Source organism: Sparus aurata, chromosome 16 (assembly GCF_900880675.1).
Source record: "Sparus aurata chromosome 16, fSpaAur1.1, whole genome shotgun sequence".
In the NCBI taxonomy this organism is placed as follows: Eukaryota; Metazoa; Chordata; class Actinopteri; order Spariformes; family Sparidae; genus Sparus; species Sparus aurata.
This window is the reverse complement of record NC_044202.1, coordinates 8,279,540-8,305,649: the sequence shown is the minus strand read 5'-3', so window position 1 is coordinate 8,305,649 and position 26,110 is coordinate 8,279,540. Positions and strand designations below refer to the sequence as shown.

At 43.8% G+C, this 26,110-nt stretch overlaps 1 protein-coding gene across 1 annotated transcript in view; it reads right to left on the bottom strand.

Annotated features, from left to right (window-relative positions):
• Positions 1-1,651: 1,651 nt before the first annotated feature.
• Positions 1,652-26,110, bottom strand: part of fndc3ba (fibronectin type III domain containing 3Ba) — a 98,596-nt gene continuing 74,137 nt past the window's right edge. The window contains exons 14-27 of the mRNA XM_030392175.1: positions 25,795-25,969; positions 25,225-25,311; positions 23,382-23,517; positions 22,005-22,076; positions 20,692-20,810; positions 20,371-20,476; positions 19,631-19,803; positions 18,641-18,754; positions 18,223-18,372; positions 16,202-16,482; positions 12,832-13,056; positions 6,796-6,962; positions 5,344-5,471; positions 1,652-4,427 (exon numbers count right to left, since the gene is read on the bottom strand). Coding sequence (XP_030248035.1) covers positions 4,116-4,427; positions 5,344-5,471; positions 6,796-6,962; positions 12,832-13,056; positions 16,202-16,482; positions 18,223-18,372; positions 18,641-18,754; positions 19,631-19,803; positions 20,371-20,476; positions 20,692-20,810; positions 22,005-22,076; positions 23,382-23,517; positions 25,225-25,311; positions 25,795-25,969 — 2,245 coding nt within the window. The 3' untranslated portion in view covers positions 1,652-4,115. The remainder of the gene's footprint in view (positions 4,428-5,343; positions 5,472-6,795; positions 6,963-12,831; positions 13,057-16,201; positions 16,483-18,222; positions 18,373-18,640; positions 18,755-19,630; positions 19,804-20,370; positions 20,477-20,691; positions 20,811-22,004; positions 22,077-23,381; positions 23,518-25,224; positions 25,312-25,794; positions 25,970-26,110) is intronic.

Genomic DNA, 26,110 nt, shown 5'->3' with positions numbered 1-26,110 from the left:
CAAATGTGCAGGACCTGCAGGGTGTGTGGGTGGGAGGGGGCGGGGGGATGTCCATAAAATCACCAGCATTTTGAAAAATAACAAAAAAAAAACCCAACAAAGCACATAAAGGGAGTATCCTGCCCACTAAAGCACAGCCTTCGGTCGACTCTCGCGTCGACCTCGGGACTGCACGACGCTAACACGACTGGCCCGAGCTCAACCGAACACACGAGGCGAACCTCTGCTCTCCCTCTGGGGCGTTAAGGCTTGAAAAAGGGGGAAAAAAGGGGGTGGGCGACATCACAAATGGGGGGAGTTTACGGACAGGACACCTCACACATCACCTGCCGACTACGCAGCAACGGCGCTAGGTTAGACGCCGTGAGCACATCTGAGAGAGGCACCGTGCTCCCGTACGAGCGGTACTTTCCCCCCGTTGCCGCAGTTTGCATTCTACAGCAAGGGCGCCCGTTCGCGGGAGCACGGAACTCGCGCTCCAGTAATGCCAAATGTCACAGTGACGCCAACGACAGAATAATGCCAAATGAATGTAACAGACGGCGTTGGCAGTAGTGTTTTTTGGAAAGGAGCGAAAAAGGACCTCGCGTCTCCCCTCGCTCCCGTTTAACCTCATCAAGACTAATTCTCGGCATAAAAAAAGTGCTTCAACTCTGTTAGTCATAATGTATTACCATCTCATTCTATAGCTCTATAGATATCTCTGTATATCATCTCTTAGCAAAATACTGGATACAAAATACTCACTACTGCTATACCAGCACTAGCAAGGAATCGTCAATATTATTATTGTCATCATCTGCCTGAAATCATCGTATGATTGTTTTTGCCTTTTTTTTTCTTTCTTTTTTTTTTTTTTTTTTTTTAGACCTTTCCGTGTGAAATCAGGTTGTTACTCTCCTCCACAAGGGGCTACACATCTCCAAAAAAATGGCACATTTTGCTTTACAAAACAAAATAATAAAAAGATAATATGAAAAAAAGAAGCATAATCACAGATCAAGTTAATGTTTTTTTTTTCCTTTCGAGAGAATAATAATAACAATAATAATAAATCGTAATGCTGTGTCGTTACAGAAGAACATCACAGAAAACCCTTTAGACGACTGCGAAACGCGACATCTAGTGGACACGAGAAGCCTGCACTTTGGCAATAAAAACAGCGGGAAAAAAAAAAGATATCAGAAGCTTCATTATAACACTAATCAGGAAAAAAAAAAGAAAAAAAAAAAAAAAAAAAGCCAAAGGCAGCGACGTTTTATCCCAACACAGATGATTTCGACCCTAAGGCCCGGCTTTGCTACATGTCTCTCTAAGCATTACAAAGAAACTGCTCGGCTGTGCATGGCCGTAACAGGAGATGAAACAAAAAAAAAAACACATAGGCATTTGGTTACATGTTTGAAAAACGGCAATGATAACTGCAATGCACGGACTGATGAGCTACAGGTTCCCAACAGCTGTAAGAGAAAATACTTAAAGGGTTACTGAGATAAGGAATGCTGGCCTTAATCATACAATCTAACATACATCCATTAAAAAAAAAAAAAAAAAAAAAAAAAAAAAAACATGCTACAAGGAAAAAAATTAGTATATAACTACACTTGTCTCTTAATCTTTAAACAATAAATAAATGAAGATTGCACTGTAATTGGCATGTAAAGTACTGTATGCAAATATATAGTATAAATAAAAAACCTAGAAAAAAGAACTCTACCTTAACTTTCCCATCAACTTTGGCAAAGGTATTTTGAGCTAGTAAACCACTTTGCTTACTGACATACAGGAGCAAGGCACAGCAAAGACAGAGGACAAGATACAGCATCAAAAAATAAAATGAAGGAGGAAGGTTTAAAAAAAAAAAAAAAAAAAGGAGGAGGAGGGTGGGGACAGAGAGAAACAGATGACTACGTTACGATGACGATGGTGACAGCGATGGGGATGACAGGGTTAGATCCCCCCCCCCGGTAAGGCCTTATCCCTGAGGTACGTTACAGGCTGCCAATCAGAGTCGAGCGGGCGGGGCTTAACTACTGCCTCGCCCCTCTTCCAAAAAAAACCTGCCTTTCCCACCTGATCCTCCCCCCCTCCCCCCCATTGCACCCCACCTGACAGAAGTAGACGTGTCACACATTAATCACGCAGGTCAGGGTGACTTCTTTGGATCGTCAGGGTTGTGTATTGGGCTGTACCTTGGCTTTGTTTTTTCGGGGGTGGGGGTTGGGGTAACAAGGGGGGTTTTCGGGAGTTCAGGCGGGAGGTTGGGGGGTGCGGGGGGTGTTACATGTGTCAGAATGCCCTGTTTTTCTGTTGAGTTGTGTTCTGTCAAAGGCTTGTTTGGTTAGTGAACATTAGTTCAAGTCCCCGGAGAACGTGCGCCTGAGGTCGAGGCCACAGACTTGCTACTGCTCTGATTACATGTCAATAAAAGCACCTTTCAATGGAGAGAAAAGAAAGAGAGGGGAGAGGGAGAGGATGGATCGAAAGCGAGAGAAGGAGCAGCCAGAGCATAAAGGTAAATACGGATAATTATGGGCGGGAGGGGAGAAAAGAGAAGTCTTCAAATGTATCGATTCACAGACGAGGAAGAAACTACAGCCTCAGCGTTGCCCTGGCCGGCGGCTGGCTAAATGTCACAGAGGGATGGGGGGGGGGGGGGTAAAGTTCATGCTAACTCCTAATGGCCTTCCTTGTTAACACACACATACACACACACACAGCTCTGAGAAGGGTGGCTAGCTGGCGGGCTGTTAGCACCTCTGGATTCTGTGACGCTACGGGGCGTACGGCTACTAAAGCTACAGATAAACGGGCTGGAGCAATGATACTTGAGATGGTTGAACACGGAAGGAGGGGGGAACCAATGAAAAATTGCTCAGCGCAGCCCTTTTCCACGTGTAAGTCGCAGCCGATCACGATTCCCCAGCCAGTTTACGCCCCGACATTCGTATACCTACACAAAGGTTCATATTCTGATCCGAAACCAGTGTTTTGTTTTTTTTAAGGGCTCCTTCTGACCTCAGAGCTGCTGTCTGTGAGCACCCAGAGTCGACTCCTCCCCTTACACACTGTAGTTCACACCTTACATCGCCATCACTTATATTACATCACTTCTATAGCATCATATATATTTGTTATAATATATATATATATATATATATTTATATTGTGTGTATATATATTAGATTACTGGTTTTCCATTCTTTTTCTTAGATATAATAAAATCACAGGATAGCAGCATCTTACACCACACATGAATTGCATCACTTTGGTAGCTGAGTGAGTGAGTGAGTGAGTGAGTGAGTGAGTGAGTGATTGAATGTGAAAAGCTGAGCAGATGTGTGATTGGAGGAAAAATGTGTGTGTTCTCACTGTCGTCGCGTGAGTGCAATGTACGTGCGTGCAAATGTGAATCTTTGTGTGTTGCATTGTGTCTTCGTCAGTCTGCATTGTGAGAGCAGGTGCAGATTTTGCATGAGTTGACCGACAGCCTGTAGTAGAGTCATAACAAAAACTGAATAATAAAAGGTATGAACGGCTAAAGCTTCGAAGGCCTACATCGGAATATGGCTGAAATGGATAAAGACTGCAGCAGAAAAAAAAAAATCGAAAAAAATTACACGTTTAAAAAACAAAACAAAAAAAGTAAGGCAATGACCGTCAAGAAATATACACGTTCTCTAATCGTTTAGATATGTGTTTTTAAAAAATAAAAAATACAAAATAAAAACATGCACGTCAGTCTGAGGAGCAACTGCTTCGCTCACAGCTATTTTTTAAGGCTTGATTATCAGCTTTTCTTTCCCAACCGAGGTACAGCTAAGACAAACGCGTCCCTCGACAGAAATCCTTAACAAAATGACACAGACAGTGATACAAAGACAACAGAGACGTAGAGAGAGAAATGAGACCGAACTGAGTGAAGGCAGAAGACAGCAGGAACAAGGTGAGGAAAAAGCCAGAATCGATACTTTGACTATTAAAAAAAAACAAAAATAAAACATACATAGTCTTAGAAGTATATCTCAAGTGTTTGTTTTTGATTTCATTCGGTTCTTTCATAGACTCTGTGATTTTTTTTGCTTTCTCTTTCTATCCTATAGTTAAAAATTCCCTCACTTCATGAAGAAGTACTGTAGCAAGCAGGCGATGAGGATGGAGAAGCCCGCGAACACGCACACGATGAGCGCCGCGAAGCGCTCGTCGCTGGAGATCAGGCCCGACCCTTTGCCCGCTTCCACGGCGCACTGCTCCCCCGACGACGCCGCCTCCTGGCGCCGCAGCGTGAACAAGGAGGAGGGGCTCAGCGGTCCGCACAGCTCCTGGCACGAATCCTGGCAGCGGCGGCAGGCGCCCACACGGAAACGATAGTCTGTGTTGCCCTGGAGACCAGTGATTTGGAACGCGCCCTCCTCTCCCTTAAAAACCTGTGAGGGGAAAATCAAAGTTTAGCACCTGGAGGTTCCTTCAGTCAATAATTTGGTCTGTACAGTCATGTTATGTCAGTCTGTTCTGTACACATCAACAGCGTGTCATGTTGCTCTTCATGAGTTTTCTTCCATGTTTTCTCCACCAAAGTTTAATTTTTGGGATTGTTTTACTTATTGAATAAACTCTCGAGGGATCAAAGTCTTGTGTGCTGTAAAGATTGTAAAGCTCCATCTGTCAGGCAGCGTCACGGACCTGCACTGACAGATGATGTGCGCGCACAAAATGAAATGAACAAACGGGCATCCCGCATCCCTGCCTGCACACATGCGGTTTCGTTAGCTGGTGGGTATCAGCAGTTTCTTCTCCTCGATCCATTCAGTAATTCAATAACAGGGAGTAAAACCGCCCTGAAGACAAATGTCTTTTTGTCTGCAGTCCGCTCACCGGCGCTCATCACTCCGACTGCCAGCGTCCAACTGTGGCCAACATCTTTTTGTTTTTTTCGCTTGTTGTGATTCTCATTAAAATCAGTCAATAGATTCTGCTGCTCTGCGGATTACCTGCATTTTCAGAATGCTGGATCTCTCAGTGTGGGTAAGAGGTGGTGAGTGTCAGTGTGTGTGTGTGTGTGTGTGTGTGTGTGTGGGTGTGTGTGTGTGTGTGTGTGTGTGTGTGATTCAGTCCTTTGTGTCGAGCTGTGTGGGCATCACTGCAAACTGAATTATTTATCCTCCTCTGGGAGATTAAAAGAATATCCTCCCCGTGGTCGTAAACACTTCCAAGAATATGTGAATGAAGCGAATAATTGAAGAGGGACTTCTGACTACAAATACATCGAAGCTCTCAAACACTATCCTCACATGACCTGTGTGGGTGTGTGTGTGAGCGCGTGCGTGCGAGCGTGAGACGAACCTGTTTGTATTCTGACTCGCGTCCCACCAGCACCTGGAGCACGTAGCTCACAGGGTCTCCCCTCATTGGTGGGATGGTCTCCCATGTGATCTCGCACACGTTCCCCTCCAGCTGGTGCACTCTGGGAGCTGATGGGACAAAATGGTGTCAAAAACATGATTTCAGAATTAGAACAGAAAAAGGAATGCAATGTGGAACAAATACTTGGGCTTTTTTTTATACATCTGGGCCCCGCTTAGAATACATTCAACCTCAACAGGAAGAGTCTGAAATGAATCAACCCATTAGTATCACAAGAATGCATCCAGAGGGATATTTCTAACTATCTATTAGTAAATCTGTCTTCCTCATAGAATCTAATACCTCCGATCAGCAGAAATGGTTGCAGTCATGTTAATGATTCTCTCTGATTAACAATTGTTAATTGTTGGCAAATCTGCAATATCCTTGGGGGGGATTATGCAATTTAACAGCGGATATAACACAACAACAACAAACTCTGATCCCATTTATTGCTGTGCTAAATATTGCACATATTTTTCTAATCTCTAAACGGGGACCTATTCATTGATTGGTCTCAAATCCGCCTGCTCTTTATTGTTTTTAAATGAAAGCTGATTTTTAGTGAAACCTTTAGATACTGCACAGGAACAGCTAACAGCCTCACAGGAGCTTTTTTTCTTTTTCCGGGGATCTGGAGGCTGTTATTTTTCCCACTTACGGATGCTGCGCTGCACATTCACAGCCTCATACCCACATTTCCGGTTATATCACCTGCGAAGACACTCTGTGATTATTGAAGCTATAATAAGCCGCTGCCGCTGCCGCCTCTGAGTTTACAGCAAACACCCCAGACTGCAGACGATAATCAGGCAAGGCTACAATAAACATGCCATCTCTTAACAGCAAAACAGAAACAAATGTATTGACTGTTTTTTCTTTCTTTTTTTTGTTCAGCCTGTTAAAGTTATCTGGTTATCTTAAAGTAATTGCTGGAGCTCGCTAACGGCTCACCGTAAGTTTAAAGTTAGTGTAACTCTCAATGCAGTTCTGCAGGGATGACGCTTTTCTGCAGGCTAATCTCAACAAAATGCCAACAGGATTTAGGTTTAGAGCAGATGTAATCTCTGTGAGTCGCCGTGTTCTGCGCAATGACAACCCCTCATTTAACCACTTGTTAGCAACCTCCCTCTGGAAGACACATTAGCACTTTTTAATCCAAATTTGGTGGAGGAATACATGAACATTTATCAACGTTTCAGATATTTAATTGAAAACCTCATTCATAGTACCTACTGACTTAGAAACAAGTGAACCGGAAGTGAAAAAATACGAACTTATTCCAGGTTTTAGGACTCTTCCTACATCACTCAATTAAAATGTGGTTGTATAACGCAAACTTTTCATTGTCTAGAGACTAGTTACGTACAAATGTTTCCTTGTTGGTTTTACCTTTGAGGGCAGGGGGCACAGACTTGGTGGTGCAGAAGGTGTGGGTGTCGGAGAAAGGACCCTCCCCGGCGTCACTGATGGCCTGTATTCTGAAGCTGTGGCTGCTGGACTCGGTCAATCGCTGGACCTTGTAGGTGTGGCTGGGTCCGCGGTAGATCGTCACAAACCTGAAGAGGGACAACACAACAGACATGTAAGGCGCGGGACAAATGAATCGCAAATCGAGAGGGACGAGAATAGCGGGCGAGGGCGAAGGAACAGGAAGAGAAATGTGAGTCGAAGACGAGGGAGAAGGTGAGGAGTGGGGTGAAGGTGAGAGGGAGGAGTGATGGCTCTATGAATAGAACAGATGGAGGGAGAGATGTGGCGATAGAGAAACCACATCTCGGGCAGTGAGGGATGATTACGCTGATCAGTCGAACCAGTTTCAGGGATTGATTCGCACTCTGTTCAGGATCGGATTGATTCATTTTTCCTGGACTTCCCATGACTCCCCACAGCAGGCATCACCAGCTAACAGACCCTCGTTACTTCTGATACTGGTCCTAATCCGATCACTAAAGGGGTTCATTCACCTCTTGCTAGCTCTTAAAACATGCTGCATCGACCTTGGTTTGGCATTAGACGCCTTGTCCTCAGAAATACGCAGCACGAAACCTTGAAAAGAAACAGGAACGCTGGCGAGAGCTCGTCTGGGGTACATCTTAACAAAGATAGCGGGTGATTTATGAACACACAGGATGAACAGTGACGGGCCGCAGTCACACATCTGATATAAACGAGCACCAAAAACTGTTTCTGGCTGGCAAGATGGACAGATTGATGGACCGGAGGAGACATGACAAGTGAGCGAACGAGTGAATCGGGGGAAGAATGGGGATTTGAGGTGAAAAGGGGTTATTTATCCCACAATCAGTTTGTGTCTTCTTCTGCACAATCAGGTGAAAGTCTGAGCGGGAGAGAGGAAAGAAAGTTATAGGAAGGGAACAGAGAGAAAGACAAAGGTGACGGGGGAGCAAGTGGGAAGATAGGAGGCGGTGATGGAGGAAGTACGTCAGGGGAGGGTATGAAGGAGTGGTGGCTGGTAATTATAAGAGGTGGAGGAGACAATGATGGAGGATTTGCTGCAAGGGGGAATAGAAGGGAGAAAGAAGAGATGAGAGAGGTCACGGTTTAGTAGAAGGCTATAACTCCCGATGAGCTCTTTATGCAGCTGCACTAGAAAAGTGATGCATCTCTCCGGCTGATATACGATGTTGTTAATCCTTTGCCTCACCGCCAGGCCTTACAGTTAACACCCAGCGCTGGTTGGATTAGTTTCAGCGGGCTGCGATTGTAAACGCTGCTCCCCTTGTTTACTCTCCGCCAAGCGCTCAGCTAACAACCACGTGGCCGAGAAATTAGTCATTTTTTTTTAGTCATTAACACTCGGCAGGGCCCAGACAATAAACACACACACACACGCACGCACACACAACCACCAGGCCACAGTTAATGAGATGAACTGCACCCTTGGTCCGGAGCCAAACAGCCGACAAATTAACCACAACAAGGAGCCGGGGGGAGGAGGGCGAGAAAGGGAGATGTCAGAAGCAGACAAGCAAGGACATGCTTTTGTTTTTCTAGCCACCTTCCTGTACTAAAATTGCCTTTTCTTCTTCTGAAGTCATAAAACATTAACTAATTTATTAAATTTATAAGTGCCGACATCTTAAAAACACTGCCGTGACTGCCCCGGTCCTCACCACCAGCCTGAAATCATTAATCAGACACAGAAGAGCTCACATTTACTTTGGAGTGAAATCCTCTTGAAACATCTTTGTTCGTGCATTTTATTCTCCAAACGCAGGTGGAGCCTTGAGGGCTATTCAGTCAGACCGTGATTGTCAAACTGTTCAATTTTAGCTGACATGAAAAGGAGATTCTTCAGGCATCACAATTTGTCCGCAATGTACAGAAAGTAGAAACGTTATCCATTTAAAGGGGCAATATGTACAGATATTAGTTGCAAACACTCAAATTAACTTAAGATTAAAATCAATTTGAAGAAATTACTGGATGGCTGCTTGATGGGGTTAGCATTAGTGACAGAGAAGCTTGTCTTTCTGAAGTGGCTGAGTGCTTGCTGGCTGAAAAACAAATTGATCCAGATAAAGAAAGAAATGTCTGAATGTAAGGATGAAGGATCTTGAAATGGCAGGTTAAAACATAATAGATGATGGATAAATAAAGAAGCAACATTTGATAGATGAATTTAAGAAAGGAGGACAGAAACGGGGATGTCAGATGGATTAAAGAGTGGACGGGCATAGCCAAGGATGAATGAGTGGATATGTTTCATGAATGACAGCGACTGCACCCTAGTTTTGTGCCCCTTTGTGCCTGTTTCTCCACCCGCATTCACGAGGTTGGAGCATTATTTGCACTGCACACCCCTGCCAGAGGGCGTCCGTGTAATGAAGAGACAGGGAAATGAGAGAAATCAAACAAAGTCATCCAGCTCAAAGGGCAACGACAGCGCGAGGAAAACAAGCGAAAATGTAAAAACGAGCGAGAGGGGACAGAGCCGGAGCAACAGGTCGGCATACGTCGAGATAAGGATGGAAAAAAGAATAAGCTGCGGGAGAAAGACAGAGAAGGCAAAGGGAGGAGGGGAAAGTAATTGGATTTAATATTGTGAACCTAAGAAAACAGCTTTTTTTTTTATTATAATCTTACAGCAGGCAAAGACGTGAATGGGAGAAAAGCAACAGGAGAAAAAGACGTGGAGGAAGGGAGGAAGGGAGGGAGGGCGCACATGTCTCCAGAGGTCCTCCAGAAGGGAAGTCACCTTTCTAACAATAGAATGAGATGAATAAATATGAATCAGACCATCCAGAGACAAAGAGAGAGAGAGAGAGACAAAGTCAAAAAGAGAAAGAGACTGAGGTAATGCCATTTGGTAAAAAAAAAAATGGCACTGACGGAATTTATTGGCAGGATTTGAAATTGTGTTTGCCGAAACCATAGCTGGCCATTCAATATGTTGTTGTTGTCGTTTGCATATTTCTCCAGATTCAATGAGTTTCCCAGTCTCCCCCCTCGATACATCGTGATCAGCAGTGAAGCATCTGGTTGCCTTGCCGACTCCATTCATTGACTCTTATTCCTGCTAAATCGTTCTAATAGAGCGTGATGAGAAAGCAGAGGAGGGAAGAGGAAAAGCAAAGAGGTGGAGGAGCCTCATAAATAGGCTCAGTCTCATCACACACACACACACACACACTAACACACACACAATGTTCAACAGATGGCAATGCCCCGCTAATGCAGCCGCTAATACACCTTGACGCACCGCCATAACCACCAGCAGCCGCAAGTAATGAGCGAAGGCAATTAGGTCGAGCCAGTCAGGAATCACACATCGCCATTATGGAGCGATTTCAGCCAATTATAGCGTTTACGGACAGTTTCCTGGTAGAGGAAATGGTGGAGAATAGGAAGAGAGGGTTTAATAACGATTGTGTGATCAGGCTGTGTGGAGACGCCGCCATTGTTTACCTTTATTACATACACCAGTCAAATTATCGGGATTTCTATCTGAGTGTACCTGGAAATGTGCATAAGTAGCGATCCGACCACATGCAAAATCCTTAAAGGTCTTTTTCCATCATTCCATTTTATTGCTATCCTTGAATAGATGTAATTCATGCGTTTTCAATGGCTGAATAATTGCAATAAATATAATAACAGTTTCCTTTAGAAATCTGGCCACGACTGTCAACCTTGGCTGCTTGTACCCTGAGCTAAATGTATAAATATGATATATGTTTGTGTAAAAAAATCTCCAAAAATAGAAATAAACTGAAAAAATGTCAGTACAACTCCATGAAAATAGAACACACCAATTGGGATTGCAAAATGTTGGACTTTTTACATTTTTTTAATATAAGAACTTAAAGGTGCAATTTGTTAGAATGTTGGTTTAAAACAAAAACAAAAATAAACTCAAATTGTCAACCGACTGTGACAATGTTATTTTAAACATCTATGTATTGTGTTGCAGAGGGATCCAGTGCAGTGAGCATGCTAACTAGCCAGGCCGGGCACTTCTGCTGAGAGGACAACAAACCCAGATTTACTTGCAACTGAATCGAACACTAAATGTCTGCTCTCAGGGAGCAGGACGGGACAAACGTGGACACAAATAGACCAATTTAAAACTATTCTCAGATCAAACCCAAATCTACAGTGGGACCGAAACAAACCCTGACCTTCCTTTCCTCTAAATTCAATGACAAAAGCCTCTCCAGTGCCACTCATTTGAGTCAAAACACAGAAAACATTTCAAAAAGTAGATCATTTATGTGAGCGTGTTATTATTCTATGAACAGGATGGGCTATTACGCTGCCGTTTCCATGAGGATAAATGGAAAAACTGGACCAATCAAGAATATCATCCAAACTAATGTTTTTCTTCAATTTGCAGCAAATGAAGTGCTTACAAATCGCTTGCTCACATATGCAGGTGAAAACAAATGGGTGATTCTATAAAAAAAAACATCTGATCCAAATACCTTGCATGCAGACATGGGAATATACACACAAGTGCATCCAAGCGACGTTCACACGGACCAGCATGCTGCGACGCTTATCACGGCGCCAGCGGGAAAAGGGTAAATAAAACTCTAAACTGTGAAAGCTGTTTTAATTTGGCGAGCGGGGAGTGTGTGTCTGTGCCTACGTGCATGACTCTGTGTGTCTGTGTGCGTACGTGTCGGAGAGGTTAACTGATCGCAGCCTGCCAGAGGGGGCTCCATCTGCTGCCTGCTGCACTCTGGACCATTCCAGGGGTGCCAACATGACGCCAGCCAAGCCTTAACTCAAACGCTGATGGACGGCCAACCGTGAATGGCAGAGGGCTGAAGGGAGGCAGGGAGCGAGACAATCTGACAGGTGGGCAGATAAAAGTGGCTCTTAGCGGCTGATTCCTACTCATTTTCTTTACCTGCTCTTCGTTATTCTTGCTACAATGTACTAATGGTCTTGAAGCGCTAACATTACCATTGCCCTGCCTTTCCCTCTCCTCCGTCGGCTAATTCTTCCCGCGTCTCCATTTGGCACTCCTGGCTGAGCAGCCAGTTAAATGAAGGGTTAATTGTCGGAGGCTTTATCCCGGCTGGCTCCAGATGCCCTCGACGTGACTACTCACTGGTACATCTGGTTACTGCTTGCATTGTGTGTGAGTGTCTGCCGTTCGTGTGCGGCATTGATCCTCTGGCTCTTGATTAGCCGTATTGACTAGCTGTGGGTTAAGGAGTCTGGAGATTTGTTGTGTGCAAGGCGGCGGAGAGAGGTTTAGAGAGCACATCCTCTCAGGGGAACATAACAGGTCTAATCCCTGCTCTTACCTGATGCTCCATCTAAGAAATATCTATTAATCTGGTCTCTATAGATGTGTGTACAGTGTTGATGAGTGCCACTTTTGACCCAAAACACCTACAAACCAAATAATAAACATGAATGTTACTTAGTATTCTCTGTGCTTTCTCTTACACGTATAGCTCATTAAAGTAAATCCCAGTTGACTGTTGCTACTGCTGTTAAGAGTCAAACTGTGCAGGCTGGGCTTTAATTCAATAAGGAATCAAGTGGAATTAATTAGTAGGAATATAAAAGTATTACTGTAAGCCAAATGATTCATTCTAAAGAAAGCTTCCCTTCAAAATTAATCAGTCATTTGAATATTTATGTTTTTCTCGTTTCTCCCTCATGGGGCTCTCCCCGTGTTGTGAACTGACTCACACACAGTTGAGCAGGAAGCTTTAGGCTCTTCATCATCCACCATGCAGCCGTTTGGTGTCCAGTGTTAGTATAAGTTAGTGTAAACTGACTGAAGCACATGTGATGAGGCGGTTCCTGTTTTTCTGAAATGCATAACTCTAATGTTTATTGATTGTTTGACATTGATCCCTGTACACTGGCACACAGTTGGCTGCACCCCTTCTCAGAGGAGGTAAACAGTGATGTAACTGTGTGTGTGTGTGTTTACTCCACCTGTGGTTCTTGTCCTCCATCTGTAGTGTGTAGACCATGTCGTCGGCGAGCAGGGCGCGGGTGTGCGTGTTGCTGGCATTTTCGCCCCATTTCAGCTTCAGGCTCTGAGGGCCGGCCGCCGAGCATTCCAGAGGGGGCGGGGCCGGAGGGAGGGGGCGTGTCCTCGCCAGCAGGGCTGGACTCAAGGGACTGGAGCCGATGGCGTTCACTGCCTGGATCTGTACGCTGCAAGCCACGAGAGAGAGAGAGAGAGAGAGAGAGAGATTGTGATTTGTTTGTCACAGACTGTTAGACATGTTATATGTGAGCCGAGGGAACATGTACATTAATTGCACAGAAAGTGTTTGCTGACCTAGTTGCCGGACGGCGGAGTAATTGTCAGTGAAGAGGTTGATCTGGTGTATTAGCTTCGACCTTTGATGCTGTGATCCCTTCGCCTCATTACCAAAACCCATTACAAGTCAATGTTCTCTCCAGGATGAGACTTTAATATATTGGACTGGTTGGCCCACTTTGTTCCCCAAGGCTGTGTCTTGCTATACATCCACTATGAAGCTGCATGATTTCAAATTTGAATTTGAGATTTAATAAAAAACGACGTTAAGAGCCTCCTTTTCTCCTAAAGTGCACTGGAATGATGCATTTGAATGTTAAATGAATGCTTTATGGGGCGTAGAATCCCCACCATAGCTTCCTAAAGTATTAACAACATTTGGCGCAGGGCCCCCAAAAGACGTCGAAGCAACCCTCCCAAAGTGCAAGAGAATTGAAGTAAATTGGCATCAATGCTGCGCAGCGCTCTGCAAGACTCACTTTTCGGAATGAACATCCGAAAGCAATATCCTCCTCTTCGTCCAACTTGATTATGAGAAAAGCCAGCGTGAGTGTGTGTGACTTTTTAAACGTGTAACTACATCATAAAAACGCACCCAATGAAAGCCACACAGACACTTGACAAAAATTGATTTTTGCCATCTGACCCCCCCCCCCCCCCCCGCTCCCTGTCTTCTAGGAATCTCTCCCTTTCGACGCCCTTTTCTGGCAATGTCTGATCGGCCGATTAGCGCCCAAATCAGAGGCCCTCGGCGAGAGAGCATCAAGCGCCTGACATTTAATTGCCGATTCTCTGTAACTGTAACCTTTCATTATAATTTGTGCGGCTCAGTGAAGACAGAAGAGAAAGGGCAATGCTCATCCATCTACTGGGTAATTAAGCATATAGATAAAAGATGATGAGGGATAGAGAAAAAAGGGAGAGAATGAAAGATGAGGAAGCTCAGCTTTTCACGATGATCGATTGCATTGCATTTTGTAAGAATCTACACGTGGGTATGGATGAAAATGTTTCTATTACAACACTAGAATTAAGAAAATTTAAAGGAGAAGTTAACGTCGGCGTGTAATGTTAATGTAATTAAGCGACAGGCTGTCTCCTTTAATTACTTGTTGGATGTAAATGATGTTCTTGTCAGTTCAGTAGTGCACTTTCTGAGCACTGCTGCTATTAGAGAATCTCTATTCGGTGACGTGTGAGTGTGGCCATTATCCTCTTAATGTCTCTCCAGGGATTTTAACGCTTTCTCATATTATTAATGGACCGTGACAGTATAAAAGGGGGATGCATAAGGATGTCTGGGGGCAAAAAAAGCCACTGATGAAAAAAATCTCTGTAGCCAATGTGTTATTTTTGTTGCCTTTTTCTACCATCATGTGGTGTAGAGTAATATTAAAGGAGACCCATTACGCTTTTTTCATTTTTTCCCCTGTCCATCAGGGTGCTTTATAGGTTCTTGTGCATGTAAGAGGTCCGCCAACAGAAGCTCCTCTCTCCCGCAGAAAACATTATAGCTTAAAAAAATAACCTCAGAACGACGACACTTCAGACCCGCACCGAAGCACACACACACATGCCCAAGTTCCCTAACAGAGCGAACAACAAGGCCCCTCGCGAAGCCAAACACACGAATAAAATATGAATCATGTCGTTCGAAGTACCCTACTGTTGTAAAAAAAAAAAAACAACCAAAATTACCATCACTGGCACACAAACAAAGATCACCCACAAGCAGATGCACACATGTGCACGAGCAAATGCATGCACGGCGTGTTCCGCCTCAGTGAAGGCCATTATGCAAGAGAGCGGAGTGACCAGGGGACAAAAACAACCTGAGAATGAAAACAATGGCGTGTGATCACTCTCCTCACCCCCCCCCCCCCCCCCCCCCCCCCCCCCCCCCCGGTCAATTTCAGAGAACTCACCGCACAATCACTTGCATGCGCACACGCACAAACACAAACACACACTCGGGTAATAACAGAACTGCTTACAGAGGCACAATAACAGTAGCTGGTGATTCAGATTACTGAGTAGTTGTTTACCGCTGCTGGAGTGGAACACGGGTCTGTTATCACTGCTGATGCAAACATCTACTACAAGATTACCAAAGCTGCTAGAAACTACTATTAATACTACTACTGCCTTTAAAGTGCCATAAAATCAATATAACATTTACAGTTTGGATGAAAATGATACATGTGATATGGTAGTTTTATTACCTACTATTGGCTATTAGCTAGTTACAGTAGTAGCAGTTGTTCTTTTGGTTGTTTGTGCATTTGGAGCATTTCATGAATATGTAACTGTTGACGTAAGGCCTCTGTGGTACGTTAAATAAAATGGATGACTTTCTTATAAAAATCAAATCTTACCACGGGCATCGTGTTCACCTCTATGCCTGCAGTTTTTCTTTTTTAAAGTCTGAGCTCAAAATTTATAAATAAAAAAGACTTTAAGTCAGTTTAATGCAAATCTAATAAAGTCATTTGCCGTAATGTCAATAAATGTTTTGTTAATGGCTTTTTTTATTATCAAAAAGGGGAGAAAAAAAAGTATTTGGGCAAATTTCAGAAATGCTCCAGCTGAGCAGCAAATTAGCCTGCAAACTGATGTAAGCGATGCATTTTTCCACACTGATTATTTGCTTTGTGGTTGCTTGTTCAACAGTTTTTAAGTTAGATAAGAAGGAGACTTTGGCAGGGAAGCTGATTGTTCAAAACCTTCTGGGCTCTGAACACTGAAGGTCCCCATCTACCGAGATGTAGATGTCGAATCAATGCAAAACTCAGAAGCAACAAGACAACACCGAAAAATTCAATATGTAGTTTGCCATTATTTTTTAGCAATGGGTTTCACAGCGTTTTGGCATCTTTCAAATTTTTTGTGTAGACACTAATTATACAGTTTTTGTTCACTTTCATCGCGTCATTTTCAGATGCAGCAGGCAGATGTTCTCAACAAAAAACTCAGCAGGAGGTTAGTCAAAATGCCGGCCCAATTTTTGGTGTTCATTATCCACATAAATCCTTGTACCTGTACTCGCTGTCCGGCTGCAGGTCTGTGACCAGGTGACTCGTCCCTGATTCCACAGTGATGGTTTGGTCGTCCAGGGTGATGACGTAGGAGCTGATCTCCGCCCCGTTGCTGTTCGGCTCGTCCCACTTCAGCAGAAGGCAGGTAGACGGGGAGTGGGCCGACTCCGAGGAGGTCGGGAGGTCCAGGAGAGAGAGGGAGGAGACCGGGTCGGGATTCGTCGCCGGGGTCCGGAAGCTCACCTGCTCGCTGTGGGGACCGGCGCCGGCCTGATTCACCGCCTGTGTTGGACACAGAAACAAGGAGGGTGAGAGAGAGGCAGAGGCGTGGAGTCATTTGAGAGGCGATGATGAGCAGAGAGACAGAGGCCATGACAGATGAGAGGTGAAGCGAACTGGCAGCAGAATGATGAACGCAGTCAAAGCAAAAGAAAGTGAAATAAAGCGAATAATAAGACACGGAGAAATGACAAAAGGCAGGAAAAAACCAGCAGACAGAGATGAATATAAATGAGCTATCAAAGAGCGTTTAGTCTGTTTCTCGTGATGAGAAACACACATTTATATTCACCTCAACTATCCTCCATTAAAACCGGCAAAAAAATTTCACTGCCTCTCACAAACTCATCGAGGAGGAAAACGAGGAGAAAATATGGAGTTTTTTAAGGACACATTTGCTTGATTAGTAAAGCTTGAAGTAAAAAAAAAACTTGTTCCCTCAATTTATTTAAATTTACAAGTGAAGCATGCACTTAACTGCAAGACACAACAAGCTGTTGGCGATGAGTGATGGATTTATTGTAATCCTCAAAAAACACACTGCAGAGCGAGAGGGCCTTTTTTAAGTCTAAAAAATTAACTGCATCCACTCTCCAACCTTGACGCGAGTGCAATTCAAGGAGCGCAGCGTGTGATTTGCTTTCTACAGAAAAGTCTTGATGTACTGCTTTATCTTGGCAGCACACTGTCTATGGTACATGCTTTGAACGGAAACTGTATTTGAGTCGTATTTCTGATTTATCTCTTGATTTACGTTACCCTTGTGTGCTTGCATAAAACGAGTGTGTGTCAGGCCCTGCAGGTTTGAAACACTCCTAAGGTGGGTGAACCTGCACTGGGTCCATACAGGCCCGGGAGTCACGGAGAGTTCAAACTCCCGGAGCCACATCTGCCCCATTATTACACATATGAACACACGCGTGCGCACTGCCAATGCACACAAACGCACAAAAGCAAAAACCATACACATAAAAGCATTGACTGGGACGTGAGGATGACCTTGTGTTTTCCTCTAAGCTATGAATGAGGCCATAAAGAAGTGAGCTATAAAACATGCTGTTATTGGATTCATAGCTTCAGAGGGGACATGAGAGAGCACTTGTGTGAGTGTGTGTGTGTGTGTGTGTGTGTGTGTGAGACAAACACACATAGAAAACGAAACGGCGCACTTGCGTATGCACCAGATTAATAGCCCGAACATAAATGGAATCAATTACCATCAACCATTCTCTGCTCTCTGTCTGTGTTCCTTGCTTTGGACGCTCCTTTCACTGACATTTGCTTGGAAGTGTTCTGCATCTGTCCTCTTTTTAGTGTCCTCATGCTCGCAACTGTGCTGATGAGTATGCACTTGTCTGTGTACGATGCTAAATAGTTTATGCGCTCTCGCACAGGGTTCGTAAAGCTTTACGAGAGTTCAAAATGAAGCCGTTTTCGAGCGCTTTCAAACTACCGAAACCTCTCAAAGCATTTATCATCCTACCTGAATTGTTGCGACCTCTTATTGACATTTTCGTTAACTTCTCCGGGGGGGGAAAAAAAGGTGAAAAGAAGCTATTTCTATATCATTGTATGCTATTGTATGTTATTCTTAATGTCTGTCAATAGGTTGGATTCCACAAATGTAAAACTAATGAGAAATGAGAAAGAAGCTGCCCAGACATCCGCATGTATCTCTATGGGGGTGTGAAAAGTGAACGTGTACTTCATGCTCAGAGGCAGGCGTGTCTAGTGTCGTAATACCTGTAGCCTGCAGCAGTAATCTGTGGCAGGTGTCAGGTCTGACAGTTCACACTGGGTGGCAGATCCGCAGTAGATGAGCTCCATGGGTTCGTCTTCCCTCGCCCACTCCAAACGATACTCAGAGATGTCTGTGCCCGAACCCTCGGGACTCTGCAACGGACAGAAAACACACGCTCAGCGGGGGAAAACCAGTGGGAGTTTTGAACAAAAAAATAAATAAAAAATACTGTCATAAATTGGGACAGAGGGCTTAACTGCTAAGGACACGCTCTATCAAGGTGGATGCATCATCCAGGGTAGCTGATCAGACAGTCTCCTGGATTTACCTGTCCTCTTTCTTTCTTAATTTGCTTATAAAACTGTTGCCTTACTTTGAATAATAATTTTTAAAAAAGGACTGTGTCTTAGTTTCTCTCACCTCCCAGTTGAGCGTTACGCAGGTGTTACTGGTGAGAGTGATGAGTGGCGCCCCACACTGGCCAGGAGGACCCGCCGCAGTCGTCACCTCTGTTGGCTCGGAGTACGCCCCGAACTGAAGAGAGAAGAAGATTCACGATGAAACTTGTTTGACCCGAGACAAGCCAAACAGGCAGCACAAATCAAACTGGCTTGTCTGTGAATGTATTATATTGATATCATGACTATATATAAGCTTAGGTTTTAGCTATTGTTCGTGTATATTATGTAAACACCCAGCCTTAGCAGGTGCATGTGTTCTGTTGGGGCCCCCTTTGCATGTGTGTGCTGTTCTGCCCAATTTCGAATGTGTGTGCTGTGTTTGAGCCCACATCTGATCAGCCAGTCTGAGTGCTAGTTGACTCTCCTGTCTGCGGACGATCAAACCAATCAGACATTAGCACCAGACTGTGGAGCTGCTCTCCATCCAAACACGGACGCTGTTAGTCCGTCTGGGACACTCTGACCTAATAGACACTGGCCCTTTGTCTAAGTGTGTCTGTCCGGGTGGCCACAATAAAAAACGTTTTACGTTGAATTATGAGGTTCTTTTTAATGTTCGGATCATTTGAAGAGGATCAACAATTCATGTACTCGATGTGCCGAGTAGATTTCATGGACATGAGAGCCATTAAACGTAGAGTTTCACAGTGGTGAGGCAGATAATTATATATTATATGTATATATATATATATATATATATATATATATATATATATATATATATATATATATATATATATATATATATATATATATATATATATATATATATATATATATTTTTTTTTTTATTTTTATTTTTTTTTTAATGCAGACTGAACAGCTGATTTCACAGTGTTTGTTCTCGGAGGGGGTATTTTGTGGCGAATTACTAGTAGATGTGTTTTTCTATTTCTTTTTTTATTACTAGTCATCATGTTCCTGCTGTGCGTGCAAACGAGTTTCTCACCCCAGCCTCGTTGGCGGCACGCAGCCGGAAGCTGTATGTGGCACCGGGTAACAGGCTACCCACGGTGCATTGCAACTCCGACCCGTTGTAGACCTCTGCCGGCTTGGTGTCCCCCTCGCTCATCTCCAGGCTGAACACACACTCCTCACACACTCCCTCGGATGCAGGGGTGTCTACGGGACGACAGAGAATGAGAGAGAAAGAGCAATTACAATCAAACAGAATACATGATTACATTTTATCTTTAGTTTGGTCCCTTTTTCACTAATTTCTTTGGGATTCTTTCCTCAGTTTCAGTATGGTCAAAGTGATATATGACAGAGACAGCGGGGAGAAACCTCCATACATGTCTGACCTTCGACTGGAGTTACTAATTGCGGCCGAGCTGCCTCAATATGACGTGATTAGGGCTGCGGCCAGCTGCATTAGCCCGGTTAAAACAAGTAGTTCCTCAGCATTTCAAACTGGGAGACTCTTGCCTGCCAACAGATAACAGAGCTAATCTGCCATAATGGTCTGACATTAGGAGAGTCAAGCCAGATATGAGGCCGGGTTAGGCATTTAATGAGCTAAATTAGGGCTCAATTAGGCTAAAACATGGTTGATCGAGGTTACATTAGTGTTGGCCGGGGACGAGTATCGAGCAGCCAGAGGGTGATTTAGCCGCCTTTCATTAAACAAATACAAAGACATTTTGCTAAATAAAACCAAACACAGTGTACGTGTGTGTCTGCACTCACCCCATTCTAACTGCACTTCCTTGTGTTTGGCTTTCCCCACAATCCTCGGCGGCTGGCAGGGCCCTGGCGGGACGCTTAATGTACGGACCGGAACACTAACAGTGCACTTCAGGAGCAGCGATAAACACAGGAAATCAAAACAGAGGGAGAAGGGAAGTAGAGTTATAGATCAGTTTGATTAATAACTGGAGGAAAAGTTAATTATTCTCGTTGATCATGTTTCTGCAGATTGTAGATTTTCCTACAAATGTCCCATACAGATGCAACGCTGTTGTAACATGTTGACAATCTGAAGTTTTTCCTTATGTGTGTGTCTCTTACAGGGCTGTGTCCTCCGGTGGTGATGCTGCACACACGTAGGCGGTAGACGGTCCCTGGTGTCAGGCGCTCACACATACATTCTGTCGCTGGACCGCTATAGGCTACCTCCCACTGGCTCGCTGCTCACACACAGAGAGAAAAACACAATGACCCAACTGATATAATACACGAGCGGAAGTTCAGTCACAAGCTGAAGTCAATCTACTTCTTATTTTCTAAAACTCAAAAACGTATCTACTTAACACCCGCACGCTGCTTTATATAAGTGTATTTTCGTTGGATTGTGTAGGCATGTGAAATATATTATTCCGCCTGTGCTTATGCAAAAATACTGTATGAGTTCAGTTCACAGCACAGCACTGAAAGCAATTGTGCAGCAGATGGTTGCGAAATGCACGTGCATGAATTTTTTACATACTGTAACTACAACATAGTGGTGAGGTGGAGAAAACTTTCAAGCACTGCATCTCAAAAAGACAGCGTTTCAGGGCAGGAACTCCACCCACACAACACACACTAATCATCTGATAAATCATGGGCAACACAATTATTGCATGTCTGATAGGGTTGTCACGATTCTCCAAATCCAAGATTCGATTTAAAAAAGGTATCTCAGAACTGACTGCTGTGCTATTGTTAGACTCACATCTGGATTTTGTGAGGATCAACAGATTTGTTTTGTGTTCTGATAACTGCCATTTACATTTTCCAAATTCTTTTTCCTCCACAGTTGGAATTTATTCTGGCGGCTTTCTGTGGGTAAGGGTTCGGCAAGTTCAATTACTTTTCACCAAAAAGAAAGATTACAAAGTTTAATGATTGACAAATTATATAAAAATATGAATCAGCAAAGTGCCTTCGTTAATGTTAACATTTCATTTTGGTTTAGTTCACCCCCACAAAGTAAGAACTCCTCTAAAAGAAATCATAAAAGGATCTCTGAGACATCTCTGTCTAGTCTGTGTTGCTTTCGTACCAGTCAGCTGTTTGTCCTCTTGCACAAAGGATCGGTGCCTCAAAGTGGAGCTGCAGACTACTTGTACGCTAGGTGTGAAGTTGACCGGAGGAAATCTAAAAATGGGGCTGTGCGCTAGATTAGTGCTAACAAAGAATGAATTATGGCTGCTATTCGTTTTAAGAGTGTAAGTGAGGGGAATGGATGCATTGAAAGAACGAGCGGTGGGGGGTAACATGGATGGTACATTTTGAGCGTTGTCTTATTGTAAGATGATTCACTTGAGAATGTGGTCTAAGTTTAGTGCCAAGTGTGCCATGTGAGGACAGAAGAGCGTATGGATGGATGTGAGACGTACCTTCAGAGCACCCCTCGGAGATCTCTAGCAGGTACGTGAGAGCCTCTGAGCCCCCGTTGTCCTGGGGAGGATCTGTTGGAGGAAGAGGTATTAGTTTGGGTTAATATCACATATGAACATCAGGAATACACGTGAAACATTTCAAATCATTAACGTGGCCTTCAAGCGTTTTTGGAATGGGGTGTCAAATTACTAAAAATGGCCCGGTGACATTCATAAGTCATCTGTTTTTCCTGACATTTAGCATCCTCATCAATCCTGAAGACATTATACTGTTTCTCATAAACTGTCAGGGGCTGTGGCAGCTTGTTTGTCTTTCAGCCAGGCAAAAAAATGATAAGTCCCACAGAGCACAGTTATCAAACCGCCGCCAAATGTATCAGGAGCGAGACAGCTGGTGGGAAATTTCTCTAGTTTCCATTTTTTCTGTTTGCATCTGCATGCGGTCCACAGATACATCGACGATCGCTCTGAAATAAAACACTACTGGGGGATGATTCATTACAGATTATCGGTGGCGCGGCCCTGGGTTATACTGTTTGGATGAAAACAAACCTAAAGCGAAAATACAGCAGTTACATCGCTGTAAAATGGTCAAGCTGCAGCTTGTGCAGAAATCACACTACTTAATAAAAGAGAATTTGACAGTATAATAAATAGTCGATAAACACTTTAATATGTGTTGTGTTTGAAGCCATTAGAGTCGGATGAATGGTCTGAGGGGCGATCGAGAGACATAACTGCAACGTTGGAGGGAAGGCCAGGCTGCTCTGACTCCTGAGGTACTAACGCGAGACAGATGGATGATAGCGGACACGATGACTTTTATGGCTGCTACCTGAGTTTTCATGATAACACCCTAGAGGCAGCAGTTCGCCAACCGTTTCCCACCTTCCAGCGGTCATAATAATAATGAGCGATTTTTTCTCTGAACGCTCCAAGAACCCAACTAATCAAAGGATAAGTTCACCCAAAAAGTCATTATTCAGTCATTATGTACTCACTCTCCATTATACATTACTTGCCCTCATGCTAATGGAAAGTCTCAGGGAGTCATGAGATCCCAAAAAACTAAAATTGAAAGTTATAGATGTTGTTCGCAACCATTTTAGCTGCTGAGCTAAAATGTGCACCCCATCTGAAAATGGGTGCATGATCCGAACCGTGGATTGAGGGTATGAAAAACATCTATTCCAATCAATTTCAGATCTCTTTGACTCTGGAGACTGGGACTACGTAAGACCGTTTAAGAAATCCTAATAGGTCTTTCCATCTGCGACCATTTGTAAAGACTTTCGTGTAAAAAAGTTTAGTAAGCGAGTAGCGTTGCAACTACTCTTCATCCGTGTGTATGAATGTGTGGGTGTGCATTCTTACCCCATGTGACGGTGAATCCGTAGGGCGTCGCTGTGGTGACACAGGGTGCAGATGGAGGGCCCGGTTTGTCCGGATTGGTGGTGCACACCAACACTTCACTGGGACTGCTCTTTCCCTCCATGTTTGATGCTATGAGCTGCAGGGACGGAAACATACAACAGGGTGTTAAAGTACGTTGAGAGAATAAGGTTTGGCAGAAGGGCGTGATGTTGCGGAGGGATGGTTTGAGGGTAGAAGAAGAAATAAAAGGAGTAATAATGGAGTGTAAGGCAAAAAAAAAGAGAAGCACCGTCGGTCGACCTGGTTGGATGAGAGAAGGGAACATAAAGGGAAATCTATCAAGAGGTACAGGAACGATCCTGATTAATAGAAACCATTACTCTCTGCTCCTTCATCTGTGGTTCTCCTGGCTCCCCTCGCCTTCATTTCTCACCAGTTCACTCCCTCCATTACCCCATCCAACGGACAATCAATTTCGCTTTGTTCCCAGATGTTCGCACCGTAAAGAACATCACAAAGAACACCGAGGAGCCTCTTTGTGTGCGAGCGCGAATGTGTTTGTGTAACTACACATCCACCGTCCCATCCGACAGTGTGAGCGAGGACACAGAAGGCTCATGTAAGCAGTTGTGTGAGATGATTGCACCATAACACACTGTTGACGACACACACGAGTACCTGCATTAACACTCAAATGCACTTACACAGATCTCCTGTCAGTACACTTTGTTTCACAATGTTCAAACATCATGAATAGCCAAAGGTTTCAGTAGAGCAGGACTGATTCTCTGCTCGGCTGGGTGAATTGCCTTGTTTCGCTGCTTGTTAAATTGCAGCCAATTCTGTTGTGGCAAAATGCTGTCTTCCTTGATTTAATGGATGTTGTATGACCACGGAAATACATCGGGATAGGTTGGTAGCCTTGGCAACATCATTTCCGTCAACGGAAGGAGAACATCTGACTTGAAATTGATCAAGTAAGTAAGTGATGATGAAAGGTCACTCGAGGAGTTAAAAGCCGTACTCTTTGCTTTTTTATAAATCGGTAAATCTGTCAATTACTTTCATGATTCATCGATTACTATTTCAGTCTTTAAAATGTAAAAATGACTCAAACCATTGTTATATTTTTTGCTGAGAATGTTTCTGACAATGTTCACAAACTAGAGATATCCACAAGTCTACTCAAGGTAAAGGCGTGTTTCTTTCAGAGAAGTTGGCGAACAAGAAGAAACGTAGGCTAGCATTAGCTTCTGTTTAGTTTCAGGTCGACTCTGACAGCGTTCAGCACTCACCAGAGACTTTGGTTCTCTCTCTTGTCTTTTCGTCTCTCTTCTCTATAATGTTACATTCATGAAGTAAACTTTAACAATTAAAAACTAATTTAGCTGTTCATTGCATTGACAAACATGTGCTTTCTTTAGAATCAGATGAGAAGATTGATAGCCTACTATGCGGTAAATTGTAGCTACAATGAGCAGAAAGTTAGCTCAGCTTAGCACCGGAAATAGCTAGCCTCTCTCCAAAGATATAAAACCTGCCTACCTACACAAATTATTGCCTTACAAGGTTCTTTAACTACTTGGACGACAACAAACATGTGACGACCAGACTACAGTGGTGCCCTGCCTGTTTCTACTTCACTCAACAAAGCTAACTAAGCTAAGAAAGTGAATTGTGTGTATTTCCCAAACTGTCTATCGATTTCTAATTATTCCTTCTGTAACACAAATGTTAGAGGGGAGGGATTAAAAATAGAAGTAGGAAAACCGTCTTGCTACACTTGTGCAAAAACACAGACACACACACACACCACCAGCATCCACATCACGTCGTCACTCACCCTGAATTTATACTGTGTGCTCCTCTTCAGGCCTTGTACAGTACAGGTCAAGTTTTCTCCAGTGTACTTTGGATGAAAGTCTGTTCCCTGTGGGTGAAACACTGTCAGTAATCTGCCTGTTTCGAGTGATTCTTTCAGCATCGATTAGCATCAGTGTACATTTTCGGGGCATATGGATGCAATAAATGCTGACTTTTGCATCATATAAATGTGTGCGTGTGAGGGAGAGAAGCAGTGTGTGGAAGCGATTCATAAGAATACGGTGTGTGTTTCTGTGCGCATGGTTGTGTATTATAGGATTTGCTGCGCTGTGCATCTGCTTCACATTTCCTCAAACAATTTTGCAATGCATTATGCATGTAACTCTTAAATATTTTATCGTATTGTGTTTTTTAAAGTAGATAGTTGCCAGGTGCAGATTTTTTTATTCTCCTTCTTTTCTGCCTGTGGGATTCAAAACCAATCTAAGGTTTCCTGTTTCACGAGGGTGGCTATTATTGTAATTAAAAGGACATGCCAGCAACGTAAACTTTATATGTTTTTTTTTATAAATTGTGGGTGGTTACTCACGCTGTTGTCCTCCTGGATCTCAAGTGTGTATTTGAGCTGCTCCTCGCTCGGACTGCCCTCGGGACGCCCCCACTCCAGGGTCACCCAGGACACCCCCGCCCTGACCAGCCGCGGTGCCAGAGGCAGAGCAGGCAGGGTGCCCATAGTGTAAAACACCACCTCTGTGCTGAAGCCACTGCACGGAAGACACAAACACATTTCCATTTCATTCACATTTTACTTTTCAATTAACTCGCTGAAGCAAGTCTTGTTGGAAAACGGACAGCTGCGCAACGGAGAGGCTGTGCATCATGAATCACGAATTCAGCGGAGCGGA